Raw genomic sequence first — 15,661 nt, 5'->3', positions numbered from 1 at the left:
GAAGCACAGGTGGCTGGGGGAGGTGCTTTTTGACAGCTGCAGCTGGTATGCCAGCTGCAATCCTAATTGGAGAAGTCAGACCTGATCTCTGTCACTCATGCTTTGGTAACATCCAAATTGGGCTCATGGGTGCAAGTCACTTCTTGAGTGTCACACCCATCCTGTGGCAGCTTCACTGGTTACCAGTCCATTTCTGGGCTAGATTCGAGGTGTTGTTCTTGACCTTTAAAGCTCTACACAGCTTGGGGCCAGGTTATTATTACTATTATTTTTATTTTTACATTTATATCCCACTCTTCCTCCAAGGAGCCCAGAGCAGTGTACTACATACTTGAGTTTCTCATTCACACCAACCCTGTGAAGTAGGTTAGGCTGAGAGAGAACCTGCCAGGGCCCTCTGCTCGGCATCTCAGGCCTTGCTCACAGCCCCACAACTAACAGAGATCTGGTTGGTAGGGATGTGCAAACTGGTTTGACACCGAACCCATTTGATGTCGAACTGGTTCAGTTCAACGGTTTGGGATCAAACCGAACCCCACCCCAAATTCAGGGGGTTCACAATCTTTATTCCCCCCCCCTTGTATTCCCCTTGGGGGAGTTCCTGGAAGCAGCGGGGGTGGTGGCCCAAGGAGGTTCCCCCTCCCCGCCGGCCTTCTAAATCACCCCCTCACCCAGTTCAGGTGCTCATTGGCCAGTTTTCGGCCTTCACCAGGCAGCCCGGTGGCCATGTTGGGGGCTGGTCGCCTGCACACATGGCATAGTGGCCCAGGCCATGCAGAGGCCATGTGCGCAGCTGCCAAGCCCCCAACATGGCCACCAGGCAAAGGCCGAAAACTGGCCAAAGAGCGCCCGAACTGGGCGAGGGGGAGGCCAGTGGGAGGAGGGGAAACCTCCACAGACCCACCCACCCCGCCGCCTCCAGGAACTCCCCCAAGGGGAGTACAAAGTAAAAATAATATATATTTTTTAAGTTATGGTTTGCGAACCCCCCAAACTGAAACAGGGGGTATTCGAGGGGGTGCCAGACCAAACTGGTCTGGTTGGGTTCAAGGCCGGTTCGGCCTCGAACAGAACTGGGCCAGCCGGTTCCATGCACATCCCTACTGGTTGGCAGGGCCTAGAGACAGGGCCTTTTTGGTGGTGGCCCCTTGGCTTTGGAACACTCTCCCTGAAGAGCTTCACCATGGTCCATCCCTCAATGTTTAAAAAAACACAATTAAAAACATCTTTTAAAAGAGGCTTTTGCATGTTTTATCTAATGCTTTTAGCTGCTGGAGATTTTTTAATTTTCAGTTTTTAGCTTTTTACTAATAACTTTTAATTTTAAACTCTTACAATTTGCAATTTTAAATGTCATTTTAGCCTGGTCTTTTAACTTGTTTAATTTTATTAATCTTCTGCTTTACATTATATTTATTTTATTACCATCATTTCTTGTAGAAATGGGCAGGTACGTTTTAAAAAGTTGTTTTTCGCCACCTGCGGCATTTATGGCGATGTGGCATTTACACAGGAATTTGGAACAAGTCAGAAAAGTGCTCCCGCTGATGTGGCATTTACGCCAGATTTCCAGGAGGGAATTCTGGCGGCATTTTCGTGGGAGAAATGGCGCCCAAATGGTATAAGAGCTACACTGCTAGTTTCAAGCCGACAGTTGTGCAAAGAGCCGAACAGATTGGAAACAGAGCTGCAGCCCAGGAATTTGAAGTGGATGAATTCGTAGGTGGAAATCAGAAAAAGATGACCTGGCAAGTATGCCAAAATCAAAGCGTGCAAGGAGAAGTGGTGTTGCAGCCTGGCCTGATTTGGAGAATAATTTTGAGCAGTGGATTAAAGACCAAAGAGAAAAAGGATTGCCAGTCTCTACTGTGAAAATCTGCCTACAAGTAAAATAAATGGCAGAACAAATGGGAATAACTGACTTTAAAGGTAGCCTGTCTTGGTGCTATAGATTTATGAGGCGGAAGAATTTATCTGTGCACAGTAAAACAAAAATAGGACAGCAGCTGCCAAAGGACTAGTGGGTGAAAAAAATCAGCTTTTTAAAAGTTTGTTGGAGATACTGTTGAGCAGAGAAATTTGTGCAATTTCAAATAATAAATATGGATGAAGTTCCACTGACATTTGACTGTCCCCAAAATAAGTTTGTAAATTAAAAAGGGGGGAAAAACAGTTTCCATAGTGCCAACCGGAAATGAGAAGACAACTTTCATGTACGTATTAGCCTGCGCTGCAAATGGCAACAAACTAAAACCAATGCTAATTTTTAAACAGAAATCTATCCCGAAAGGTGATTTTCCTGTGGATGTTGTTATTCATGCTAATGAGAAGGGATGGATGTGCAAAGACATAATGTTTGAATGGCTTAATGAATTTTGGCGGAAAAGAAAAGGAGATTTTTTTCCAACCACATGACATTGATGCATGCACATTTACTGAATTCAGTTAAAAATGAATGCAAAAAGATATCAGCTATGCTAGCTGTGATTCCGGGTGGTTTGACCAAAATCTTGCAGCCCTTAGACTTATCCATGAACAAGGCATTTAAATGTGAAGTGTGGAAGTGTTAGGAAAACTGGATGAGGAAAGGCCTGCATATATTCACAAAGGGTGGGAAAATGCGTAAAGCAAACTATGGCGAGGTTGCAATATGGGTTTCAGAAGTATGGAAAGCTGTTGAAACTTCTTTGGTGATTTCTGGTTTCACAGAAGCTGGAATTATGCAGTCTGAAAATGCTGAAAGCGATGCCACTAACAGTTCACAAGAGGATAAAAATGACAAGGATGCAGACTATCCTGAAAAATTAGATGAGACCTTGTTAAACCTTTTTATTTTGGAGAGCGATAATTCAAACTTCGAAGGTTTCCTTTGAAGTGCAATTTGAAATTTGTAACTTTTGAAATGTGATGTGCAAAAAAAGCAGCCAATGTTTCCTTTGAATTGCAATTTGAAATTTGTAACTTTTGTTATGTGATGTGCAATATCACATACCCCCCAAATCACCCCACCCCCCAAAGCAGCCAATGTTTCCTTTGAAGTGCAATTTGAAATATTTAATTTTTGGAATGTGATGTGCAAAAAAGCGCAACCAATGTTTCCTTTGAAGTACAATTTGAAATTTGTATTGAAATTTGTAATGTGATGAGCTTAAAAATAAATATAAAAGGTTTCCTATGAAGTGTAATAGGAAATTACTTCTACAACGTGATGTGCTAAAAAATTTTTTTAATTGTTCAGCATTTATGTCTAAATTTCCTTTCATTAGATTCATTTTCTTTCAGTGAGTTAAGACTGACTGTAGTATTGTGTAGTAAAATTTTAAACTTAGCTGTACAGCAGTAAATTTTTAAGTGTTCAAACACAACCAAAAAATAATGCATGATGTCTCCCTCTAACTTTGGTGTTTACTTTGGTGATGGCGTTTATGCTGGCTTTCTCAAATTTTTCAACCTCTTCCCATTACTGTGGAGTTTACGTCAATGCAATGTTTCTGCTGAAAATTATGGTGATAAGAGCAGTATTGCTCTTGAGCAGTATTGCAGTATTGAGGGGCAGAGTATACATATTTTTTAATAACAACAATAAATAATAATAAACCTCCACTGAGTATGTGTCCAGATTCAGTTATAAGAGTGGCTTCCAGTCGCTGGCATGTTTGCCCTGCCTATTTAGATAAGGAAACCCTCCCTCCTGGAGAATAGTGCATGCCAGTTCCCTGGTTAACATACCACACTTTTTCAACGTTGCTCTGCACAGGTACAGATCCCACTGGTGTGACTGCACAGAGACCATGTAGAAAATCATCAAGCAAAAATTCCACTAGCTTAAGTCATAACAGTGGAGTTCACTTATTGGCTAGAATTCAGAAAGCAGGGTGCAAGCTAGCTAATTACTGAACTCCTAAGCAGAATACACATCTGCGTGCTGCACAATTTCCCCAGTATCTCTGGCATTTACAAGGGCTGATGTTGTTTAATTTTTTTAAAAAAAATAAAAATAAATAAAATAAAAGCTAATAATCCAGGTTAGCTAATGTTCCAAATTGGTATCAAAATAACACACAGCAAATCCAGGCAAAATCGAGCTATATAGGCACTATGGCAATTTTACCATTGTCATACCACAAAATCACTTGAAGTTAACATTGTTTTAAGGTTCTGTATGAATAAATATATTCTGAAGACTTACAACCTTGGAACATATATGCTTACTTGGAAAATATTTTAATAGACCTTATTCCCAAAATATGTATAGGGCTGGTTCAGATATCACACAGAGCCTTGGTGGTTTTTGACTCATGGCGACTACAGAGCCCTGTGGTTTTCTTTAGTAGAATACAGGAGGAGTTTACCATTGCCATCTCCTGCGCAGTATGAGATGATGCCTTCCAGCATCTTCCTATATTGCTGCTGCCCGATGTAGGTTTAAACAAGGCAAAACTGCTTGTGTTGTCTAAACCCACTTATCTCAGCTTATTCTAACCTACTTGCTTCAAACAGCACCAAATCTGTAACTTACTTCAAAAACCTTGGATACAGATCTCGAGTTATTTGAAGCAAGTAGGTTAGAATAAGCTGAATTTAGTGGGTTCAGGTGACACAATTAGTTTTGGCTTATTTTAATCTAGACAGGAAGCAGATGCTCGTGCAGGGATAGGATGGGATGGGAGGGCACATTCCCAAGGCTAAGGGATGTCATAAAGACCTTGGCTCTAATCAAGGTTCCATGTGGCATTAGGGATATGCCCGAACCGCGGTTCATGCACTTTATAAAGAAAATTAGTAAGGGAACTTTAAGAAAATGGAAAGCAGGTGCTTACCTACTCTTTGCTGACCTTTCCAGCTTCCTGCTGGGGTGATGTGCACCCCTAAAAGCTCTGTGTGCCGTAAGCACAGGACTGACGAGCTGAAGGGCATGCACCCACATGTGCAGGTACCATATGCATGCTGACAGTGCATGGGTCTTTTGGGGACAAGCACCACCCCAGCAGGAAAATGGAAGGGGCAGCAGAGAGAAGGTAAGCAACTGCTGTCCATTTTCTTAAAGTTACCTAATTTCCTTAGAAGTGTACAAACTGTGCTTCAAACTTCGGTTAGGACACGTTCACTATGTGGCATTTGAACCAACCCATAGTATTTCAGCCTTAATTACTCTTAATGTACTTAACTGCAGTTTAAATTTTGTATAAATCTCATCAACTGTTGAAGCAGCAGGGAGAACCTTTTTGGGTTTTTAATCTCTTCCACATCCTTTCAATAAACCTATATTCTTAAAACATATACAATCAGAGTTCCCTTGCCCAAAGCCCAAGGAGAGGAGAGCTGGTCTTGTGGTAGCAAGCATGACTTGTCCCCATAGCTAAGCAGGGTCTGCCCTGGTTGCATATGAATGGGAGACTTGATGTATGAGCACTGCAAGATATTCCCCTCAGGGGATGAAGCCACTCTGGGAAGAGCAGAAGTTGTCAAGTTCCCTCCCTGGCTTGTCCAAGATAGGGCTGAGGGAGATTCCTGCCTGCAACCTTGGAGAAGCCGCTGCCAGTCTGTGAAGACAATACTGAGCTAGATAGACCAATGGTCTGACTCAGTATATGGCAGCTTCCTATGTTCCTATGACCATTTCAGATCCACACAGTACACCAAAAACCCTTATTTCTCTGATCTATCTCTGCTTTACAGATCATAAAATGAGCCAACCTGGTTGGATTATGCAACTCTCTGTTGGGTTAAACAATACTGTGGTTCATTAAATGAAGGCGGAGTTCGGGGAGACACTGACAGGAAAATTATTACACATATCAATCAGTGAATAGCTGGCTACTGAGTGCCGGACTAAGACCGGGGAGACCCAAGTTCAAATCCCCATTCAGCCATGATACTTGCTGGGTGACTCTGAGCCAGTCACTTCTCTCTCAGCCTAACCTATATCACAGGGTTGTGAGGAGACACTTAAGTTTGTAGTACACTGCTCTGGGCTCCTTGGAGGAAAAGCAGGATATAAATTGTAATAAAATATAATAAAATATAATAAAATACTGTTACCCTCAACATGCAATAAATTGCCTATTAACTATCCTTCAAACATGACTGAAATCTAACCCAGTTAGTAAATGTATTTAGCTTTAAGTTAAACTTGCATGCAGCTTGTGGAAACATGCTGAACCATACAATGAACTATAGCAACAATGCTCATGATTAATCTCTGAACACAAAGCTAAAGAATTTTAAAAACCATGTGAAAACATGCAAAGAATTACATAGAATTCTATCTATATTTTGAGTATCTTGAACCCTAAAAGCACAGGCCTTCGTTATAAATAGGAATAGTTCATTTTTGTTTTTTTAAAAGGCGTATCTAAGTTTCAGCAACTTTATGAAATTTGTGTCCAAGCTGACAAAATTAAAAGGATATGGCTACACAACTCTTGTGATATCCCAGCAAAGGTTTTGATTTTCTTTATAGAAACAAGAGCCCTCACAGAGCACGTTAAATTGCTTTGGAAATAAGGGTGTTTCAAAGCCAGCTTCTCAGTTAATATAAGAGAGTGCTGTTGGAGGTAGAGAGTCAAAATTCCAATGCCAAAGTAGAACTAGTTGTGCGGTTCACTGGATCATAGCCTAAAGAGATGCATTTCGATATTGCCAAGCAATACCAATAAATAAATATAGCTTTACTAATAAGTAGTTGCCCCCTAATAGTGCATCGGGGAAATGACTTGACTAGCAAGCCAGAGGTTGCTGGTTCGAATCCCCACTACTATGGTTCCCAGACTATGGGAAACACCTCTACCGGGCAGCAGAGAAATAGGAAGATGCTGAAAGGCATCATCTCATACTGTGAGGGAGATGGCAATGGTAAATCCTTCCTGTATTCTACCAAAGACAACCACAGGGCTCTGTGGTCTCCAGGAGTAGATATCGACTTGACGGCACCCTTTACCTTTAATAAGTAATTATCAGTTTTGCATTTTGTATCTTGTTCGCTTCACAGACATGCAACTTTGTTTGCTTATTTAAAGGGAGGATCACTCTTTGATCTGGCTGACCTCCCTCCTTTTCAAAGACTGATTAAGGGACCCTTTAAGCATTATTTTAGGTGGGTAAAAGCCATTTTCTCATGTATGGCTTCTGATTAGTTGGGGTAATGTTCAGATAACTTAGGCAAGTTTAGGTGGGAACTAAGGGCATGCATCTTTCCTACAGAAAATGTGCAGAACTTCACTTCTGTTATTAGAACACTCTGCTTGCTCTGTATGATGCCATGTTACACATAGTGTCATCATACCACCCAAACTGAGCAGCATTATGAACTGAAAATGTGCACACTTTGAAGAAGTAGGGCAGGACAATTAAAACACTTATGTAGAATGTATGCCATGTAGATTTTGGAATAAGTTAAGGGGTCAGGTGAGGAACACAGGATACATTTTATCTGTCCCTTCTTGTCTACACAAACAAAAATATCTTATAAGCACCCTCACATATGAGGTCCCACAGGTCTGTAATACTTACGTGATTTGATATTGGCGTCTCTGTAGGTGCCATTGAGAATTGCAAGTTCCATCAACTGCATCTTTTTAAGGCTATCTTCTCCCTCTGCCTACATAAATAAAGTAGACTATTAGGAAAGCTGTTATACCTGCAAGGAACTTAACATTCTAAGTGATATACAAAATTGAAATGGGTTATCATAATGAAAATAGCTTCTAATTTCCTGCCACTCCACTTTCCTGTATTCCCCCTTTACCCTCTGTCAAACTCAACACAAACTCACCCTTCCTCCCACACTCCCAGAACAACTAACCTCTAAAAGCATACACTACTGCAAGATTACATAGGAACAATTGAGGCTGCTCACTCTCTCTTTCACACTGCTTCCAACATCAGAGACCTTAGTAAGCAGAGCTGCACACAGGACTGCCTTTCTTCTACAGTCTGGAAAGGGGAAAGCTTCATGATGAATCCTGTGGGCTGTGTTGTGGAAGCTATATATGAAGCTGTCATTGATATCCAACTAACCTTCTAGATCTAGAGCAAGGAGCTTTAACAGCAAAAAGGAAAATGGGGATTGGCCTGGAACAATTCTAACTCAAAGATGGCCCAATTGCAATTTTTTCCACATATAATGAAAGTATGTTTTGGGAAATAATTTAGATGTTTCTGTCAGTGAAATTTGCAGCCTATATCTTTTCAAAGTTATTTGTGCACATGAATGCTTATTGTTTTCCAAGATTTGAAAGCCATGGACTGATGCTAAAATTTTAACAGGTACAATTCCTTACACAACCAAATTGCAGTACCTATTCTGGTATTAAAGATCACAAAAGTACAAACACTACTTAATTCTATCTGTATGCATTTTGTAGTCTCAAAGAAAACCTGTGACCTAAGAGGTAATATTTTATATTGGAAAAACAATCTCGTAACTAAACACACACCTCAATGGCAAAATTCAATTTTAGCCAACGTTAGAGCACCATGTGACATCAACTGATAATTTTACTCATACCAGGGCTGCAATTACAATATCATTTTAAAACTATACTTGTTTTGTATATGGTTCTACAGTCATTTTTCTGTGGTCTAAATCTAATTTTGCAGTGAGTACTTTTGGCAATTCCATTACATAAAACCAGCTGGTGAACAAAGTGCAAGACTTTCATTTATATCCATGATGAAAGGAAACCTTTTGTGAGGTTCACAAAGAAAATAATAATGCAAAAAACAAAACAAAACAAAAAACCCCACCCAAGTAAAAACTCTCAATTAAAATACATAAGTAGCTTAGATCATAAGATACCTCAATTTAATCAAATATAAGTGTTAAATACTACTCTTTATTTTAGCCAAAAGGCCAAGAAGCCTTTAGAAAGTTATTCAATGCAAAGGGAGTGTATGTCTCCATTTTGGGATACAAGAACAGCATATGGTCTATGCCCAACTGCACTGAAGAACTTTCTAAATACCACCACTGAGGAAGGCTGGGCAGCCAAAACATGTCTGGCATAGTTCTAAGAACTATTGGATACACCACTTCAGAACAGCTCTTGCTATTATATGGATTTTGCCCCATTATAACATCATTGGAAACACCTCCCAGCATTTGTTGGTATTTTCTGATGGAAGCTTTAGAAATGTCTATGGAACTTGAGTGAAGTCAATTTGTGGATTTGGATGGCATGAAACAGGGCAAATCCAAAAATATAACATTTGAACTTTTTTATATCCATTGATTGATTGATTAAGTGCCGTCAAGTCAGTATTGACTCTTAGCGACCACACAGATTTATATCCATACAGTCCATCCTATTCAAATGCTGACAGCTATATCACTGTCCTTTATCATTTAGCATCCACAGTCTTCAGTTATAAAAAAGGTGCAAGACCGGACCCCACAAAAAGCTTATTTGCTTAGTTCTCTCTCCTTTCAGCTGACAAGTACTGCACACTGAAGCAATCTCTCTGAGCTTCAGGCATTTCTGCAGGCATTTCCCCTTGAAGTAAACAGAGGGTACAAGAGGAATACAAAGAATGTCTGAAAGGACAGCACACTAGCCATATAGTCTGTACCAACAAATCTAATCATTTGTACTGAGAAAAAACTGCTTTAAGCAAACATCAGTAAGTTCTGAACGAGACAGGATTTGTACTGCTTAGTTTAAATTCATGCAATTGACTCAAATTTTCCATCCTCTAACTTCAGCATTTTACTTTTCTCCTTCGCATATCCAATATACACCAACATATTAAAGAATAATGGGGGTCATTCAAATTGCTTGCCAAGTTTAAGAATGGCTACAATTAAGTCCTACATGTGGACTATATACAGCAGGATTCACTGGAAAAAGATTCTCAGACAGTTGTGGGTAGCAATGCCAGAAGTTTTTTCTTGATGCTCATACTGACATCTTTAAAAAAAAAATTATCACAGTGCAAAATTTAATATCCTATGATAGGGTCTGTAACATTGCTACAGACTTTATAGTTGAAGTACTGCTTTGCCTCCCTCTGGTTGGGGTCAAATTATTCAAAACACCTCTGAATTTACTCTTCAAAGGACAATCAGAGAAATGGGAAGATAACTTGTCCAACATACTGTGCTCATCATCTTTAACTACACCTGGAACGTCATAGGCCAGTCTGACAGCCTCAAAATTAATTTAAAACACTTATATGTGCTTTTCTTCCTCACATTTCAAAGTTGAGCATGTGATTTCAGGGTTGCTCTACCGCAACCAACACTTAGGTTTTTAGACTTTGCCCTGATGTACACACACACACATACACTACTCAAGGAAACTTGCACATACAAAAGCTGAAAGTTAGTACACACACAACCCCCAAACCCCAGTATTATGGGGGAAAAGTGAACATTTGACATTTTTATGAAAAACTGAAATGTGAGAGTCATCATGTTATGTACAGACATCTGTATGCTAGCACACGTGTTTGTGTGAATGACTGTACCTGTGTTCATTTTAAAAGTGAACTTGGATACAGGCCCTTCAAATGCATGGTACAGATAGGAAGTATATTTCTGTACCTGCGTTCAACATGTGTACAGATCTGTATCTGTGTACATCATACACTTCTATGAGAGTTGAACATAATGTGTGAATAGGCCTTAAGTGACAATAATTTGGGAGAAAGACAGGGGAACTGCAACCTCTCTCCCCTCAACCTCTCGGTGGCTTTTGATATAATCAAATATCCTGATATAACCATGGTATTGTTCTGGATAGGCTGTTCAGGTTGGGGATTGTGGGAACTGATTTGGGATGGCTGCGTTCCTACCTGGATTGCCTACTGCAAGTGGTGATGCTGGCAGACTGTTGTTCAGTCCCTTGGCATTTATGCTGTGAGGTCCCAGAGCGTTCTATCTTGTTCAACATGGTGCTTAATATCTACATTAAACAGGTGTGGTCATGTGGAGATTTAGAGTTGGGTGCCATCATTAAGTGGATACAGAACAAGAAACTAAGCGTACTGGGTTCTAAATCATGAAACCCTAACAAAAAAAATTCATAGTAAAGTACACATATGTATTTAATATAATCAATGAGGCAAGGCACCTATGTACAATTATGATCAACAAGATTAAAAATTCTATATCGTTTTCATTCTAAACGATGAGTCCATATATCCACCAAATCCACATCCTTTCAAAAGCAAAAAGTGTATATATATATATATATATATATATATATATATATATATATATATCTCCATTTCAACAAAATGAATTTTTCAAATGAATAAATATACCAAATTAAAATCTCCAATATCTCTTCCAATAAATATATTTCCTTTTGAATAAGCCCTATTTTATAATCTAGAAGAATGCTTATAATTCATCAGTCCTCCAGGAATTACATAAATAGCAGATTTTCCATAAAGCGCTTCAAATAAGTGGAGTAATCTCATTAGGGATACCTTCTGAAACTGGTTTTACAAAAATGTGCCTGAAGCTCCAGGCTCAGCTTCTGGTACCATACTCTTGGGAGGTTTAGCGCTTTCCAGAAGCCTGGAAAAAGGGCTTCTTCATATCTAACTAGCTGGTCCTGCACAGAACATCTGTGCTCTAGTTCTCCATCTTTCACCCCGCCCCGGACAATCCAGCTCCCTGCCGTGCCTCCTGCCCTGCCTTAAGCTGCTCCCTGCCATCTGAGATGCAGTGGAGGCAGTGAAACCTTCCCCGCCACGCAGTCAGTGCCCCCCCACACCTCACTCAGTCAGTTCTCCCCACCCCAGTCAGAATGGCATCGTGGCCTAAATTGGCCCCTACCACCAGCCTCCGTCGCATCAGCCTGCTCAGTCTCCTTGCGAGGATGGCCGATTGGGGAGGGAAAACACATCTTGGGCCGGCCTCCATTGGCCCACTGAGTCTTCTTATGAAAATGGCTGAGCCAGGGCTTCCCTTCTGGCCTGCACGGATGGCCTTCACTGCGCTCTTCCTCCCTGGCTTGGCCACCCTCCTCGCAAGAAGACTCAGCAGGGCGAATAATGCCACTGCTCAATGTCTTTTTTTCCTTGCTTTGCTGCCACTGTCCACCTCTTCCTCCTTGGCAGCAGCTGCCCCTCCATCTGCCACTCAGGCCTACTCTATGTCTTCTTTCGCCACTGGACAACTCTCTCTCTCAACTCTTGCGAGATGTGCCATGCACCACGGGATTTGCTCCTCCTCCTTGGCAGCAGCTGCCCCTCCATCTGCCACTCAGGCCTACTCTATGTCTTCTTTCTCCACTGGACAACTCTTTCTCTCAACTCTTGCGAGATGTGCCATGCACCACGGGATTTGCTACATATGTCCTAAGGCTTTTATATATAAAGAAGAAGATAGGAAGATCTGTTGGAGATCTGAATTTGGAATATTCACCCACTTGAAAAAGACATCTTGTTGAAACAGAGGTCACCATCATGGATTTGGCGGATATATGGACTCTGCGTTCTAAAGAAAAGATAATAATGTACTTGATACCCAGTTCTCGTGCACGCACATGCTCTCTCCCCCTTATATCTGATTTAAGTGAGGTGGCGGAGGTGCTGAGCTGGTGCCTAGACTTGGTAATGGCCCAGATGAGGTCAACAATCCAACCCAGCCCAATCAACACTGAGGTACTGTTAGTGTGTGGTACATTTGTTCAAGAAGGTGGCATTCCATTTGTCCTAGATAGGGCTGCACTCCAGTTGAAGGATCAGGTTTGCAATCTGGGGATGCTCATTAAACCAACAGTGCCACTGGGAATGATCATCAATCCAAATGTGGCTCATGGCTTCCACAGCTCAGAGCACCTACCACCAACTGAGGATGGTGAATTAACTGTGAACACTTCTGTATAGAGATAGCTTGGCCATTGTTATTCATGCCCTGGTAACTGCCAAGCTAAATTAATGTTATATGTGAGACTACTTTTGAAGATGGTCCACCATTTGATAGTATATCCCTGCTAACTGAGCGAAGACACCTTTTAAAAGTGGTGATTCTCTTATATTTAGCAGGGGAAGAGCAACTGGCCCTATCCAATCCCAGCACAGAATCCTTCCAGTGGCTGCTGCTGGTATCTTATGTTTGGTCTTATGTTTCTTTTTAAATTGTGAGCTCTTTGGAGACAGGGGGCCATCTTATTTATGTATTTGTTTTTTATATGTAAACTGCTTTAAGAACTTTTGGTTGAAGAGCAGTATACAAATATCCATACTAGTAGTAGAAATTGCAGTTAATTTAAACTACATCCACTAGGTTAATTGGGACTATGCACTGGGAACACATCTCACCCATCCTTAAACATTTACACTGGCTACAGGTCCACTTTCATGCCCGCATTAAATGTTGGTGATTACATTTAAAGCCCTATACAATTTAGGACTAGGAGACTTGGAAGGATTTTCTGACTGTACATTAAGATTTGTTTCAAAGGCCATCCTCTAACCCCACCATACAGGGTTAGACAAGGGGCCAGGCTTGGAATGGCCCACAGGGCAACAGGGCTTATTCTCGGTGTATGCCACGTGCGGGGCACCCCTGCGCCCCACCGCATTCGGCAGCAGTGAATACTCCCACCCTTAAGTACCCATTCCGCTCAAAACCTGGCGCCCTTCCCACATATATTTTAAGGCCCTCTCAGTGCCTCCAGTCTGGCCCTGCAAGTGGCAATGAGAAAAAGGGGCTTCTCGGTAGTATTCCCCTAGTTATGGAATGCTCTCACCAGAGAGATTTGCATAGGGTCTATTTTGTCATTCTTTTACCATAAAATGACAACCTTTATTATCCAAAATATGAAGTGTTCTAGCCCTCTTCTAAACCTTGCCACATAGTTTTACACGGTTATTGCTGCATTTTTATCGACACTGTTTTTGTATGTTAAAATAAGTATGCTAGCTGCTCAAGTAAATATATACCCAGCTTACACTGGATATTCTTATTTCACAATGCAACTTGTATTTAATAGTACAGGTGTACTGAACATTTAAAACTCATGAACCATTACATACAACTTTTTCCTTAAGAACAAGTACACTTTTCCAATAAAAAGCTAAATTAAACTTCAAATAACATTTTTAAAAAAGTGATCAATGCTGGAATTAAAAGCAACTATCCTGTCTTATAAGTAGTACAATTTGTTACATAATAACTTAAGAACAGCCCTGCTGAAAGGCCTATCAGGTCCAGCATCCTGTTTTACACAGTGGCCTACCAGATCCCTTTGGAAAGCGCACAAGCAAGAGGTGTTGCTCGCCTGCAACTGGTATTTAGAGGCATCGTGCTTCAGTGGCTGGAGGTAGCCTACAGCCACGAAACTTGTAGCCATTGATAGACCTGCATGAATTTGTCTAAGCCCCTTTCAAAGCCATCCAAGCTAGTAGCCATCACCACATCCCATGGCATAGAATTCCATATATTAATTTTTTATAGAATTATTTGAAGTACTTCCTGCCAAAGCAATCTGCAAGGCTGATATTTAATCAACCAGAGATGTTTAGCAGTTTCTAGAACACTGGATGACACTGTAACCATGTAACTTAATTACATGGTTACTCTGCCTCAAGAAGCTATGTGCTTCTCTCCACACTCAAATGGGCTGCAGAAGGAAAAATAACTTAACTCACAAGCAAAGTTCTTATTCAAGTCCTGTATCAAGTGGAATGCTTTTATCAAATCAATTTGAGCACAGAGCACAAAATATTCTATATATCCCTAAATTATGGCTTCCATTAAAGAATATACTACTGTATTTTTTTTAATCGTCTATGAAAAGAGGAGTTTCACACAGTACACTATATCTTCCTGAATAGGCATAATGCAAAATCTACCTTTTAAACTATTAATACATTAATACATACAAGCACGGTGAATGTTTACCAGGGACAATGGAAATGACTCATTATTTGTACCGACTCAAACACAGTAGTTATGCAGAAGCCAGACATGATGCTTCTCCAGTTTTAACAGAGAAGCTTCAAGCAGAACCTTCAGTTCCATTTTAAGTTTCTTCAAATTCTCATGAAAACAAACTACAACATCACCTCTTAATCTAAAGTACTCATCTCTACACCTCTAAATTCCATTATATACTTTGGTTAACTGGGTCCCAAGTATCTAATTACTAGGACCAACAAGAATCTGAAACCAATCATTTGGAGAAGAGAAAGTTACTATCAGCACCAATATAGGAATTTTAATTAACTATAAGAAAATAAAGGTTATTATAGCTAAATAAACCAAATATATCAAAGCCAGATTAATAATAATCTGCATGTCTATGCGTGGCTTTTGTTTGCACTTGTTGAAATAAAATGAGCATACTCATCTGGTAGCTGTGGATATCTGCATGCCTTTAGAGGCATTAACCTATGTATGTAAAGTTTATTTTCCTGAACTGATATCCATTCTATGTGTCCTATCATAGTACTATTAAAAATGCACCTTGGAAAGTAAAACACTGTGATGAAAGACAACCTATGTCTTCTGCTGGACACTCTCAAAACACACAGAATCTAGCAAAAATATGTATGATGTGAAACATTCCTTTGGAAGCTCTTGCTATCCAAAAACAATTAAAGTTTTAATCAGGCTTCACAGCAAGTCAGTGAACCCTGAATCACTGTCCCTTTATATCAAGCAATTCATTGATTCTTTGCTCCTCCCAAGACAGACTATTTG

General features: G+C 40.4%; 1 protein-coding gene across 8 annotated transcripts in view; it reads right to left on the bottom strand.

Annotated features, from left to right (window-relative positions):
• Nucleotides 1–15,661, bottom strand: part of QKI (QKI, KH domain containing RNA binding) — a 219,823-nt gene that overhangs the window by 22,676 nt on the left and 181,486 nt on the right. For all 8 annotated transcript variants that reach the window (XR_008315984.1, XM_053295363.1, XM_053295371.1 and 5 more), the window contains exon 5: nt 7,513–7,600. Coding sequence is in view for 7 of the 8 variants with exons in the window: in XM_053295363.1 (XP_053151338.1) it covers nt 7,513–7,600 (88 nt within the window). In the remaining variant the exon portion in view is untranslated. The remainder of the gene's footprint in view (nt 1–7,512; nt 7,601–15,661) is intronic.

This window comes from Hemicordylus capensis, chromosome 1 (genome assembly GCF_027244095.1).
Source record: "Hemicordylus capensis ecotype Gifberg chromosome 1, rHemCap1.1.pri, whole genome shotgun sequence".
Classification (NCBI taxonomy): Eukaryota; Metazoa; Chordata; class Lepidosauria; order Squamata; family Cordylidae; genus Hemicordylus; species Hemicordylus capensis.
Note: the sequence above shows the minus strand (reverse complement) of the source record. Positions and strands in the feature narration are given on the sequence as shown.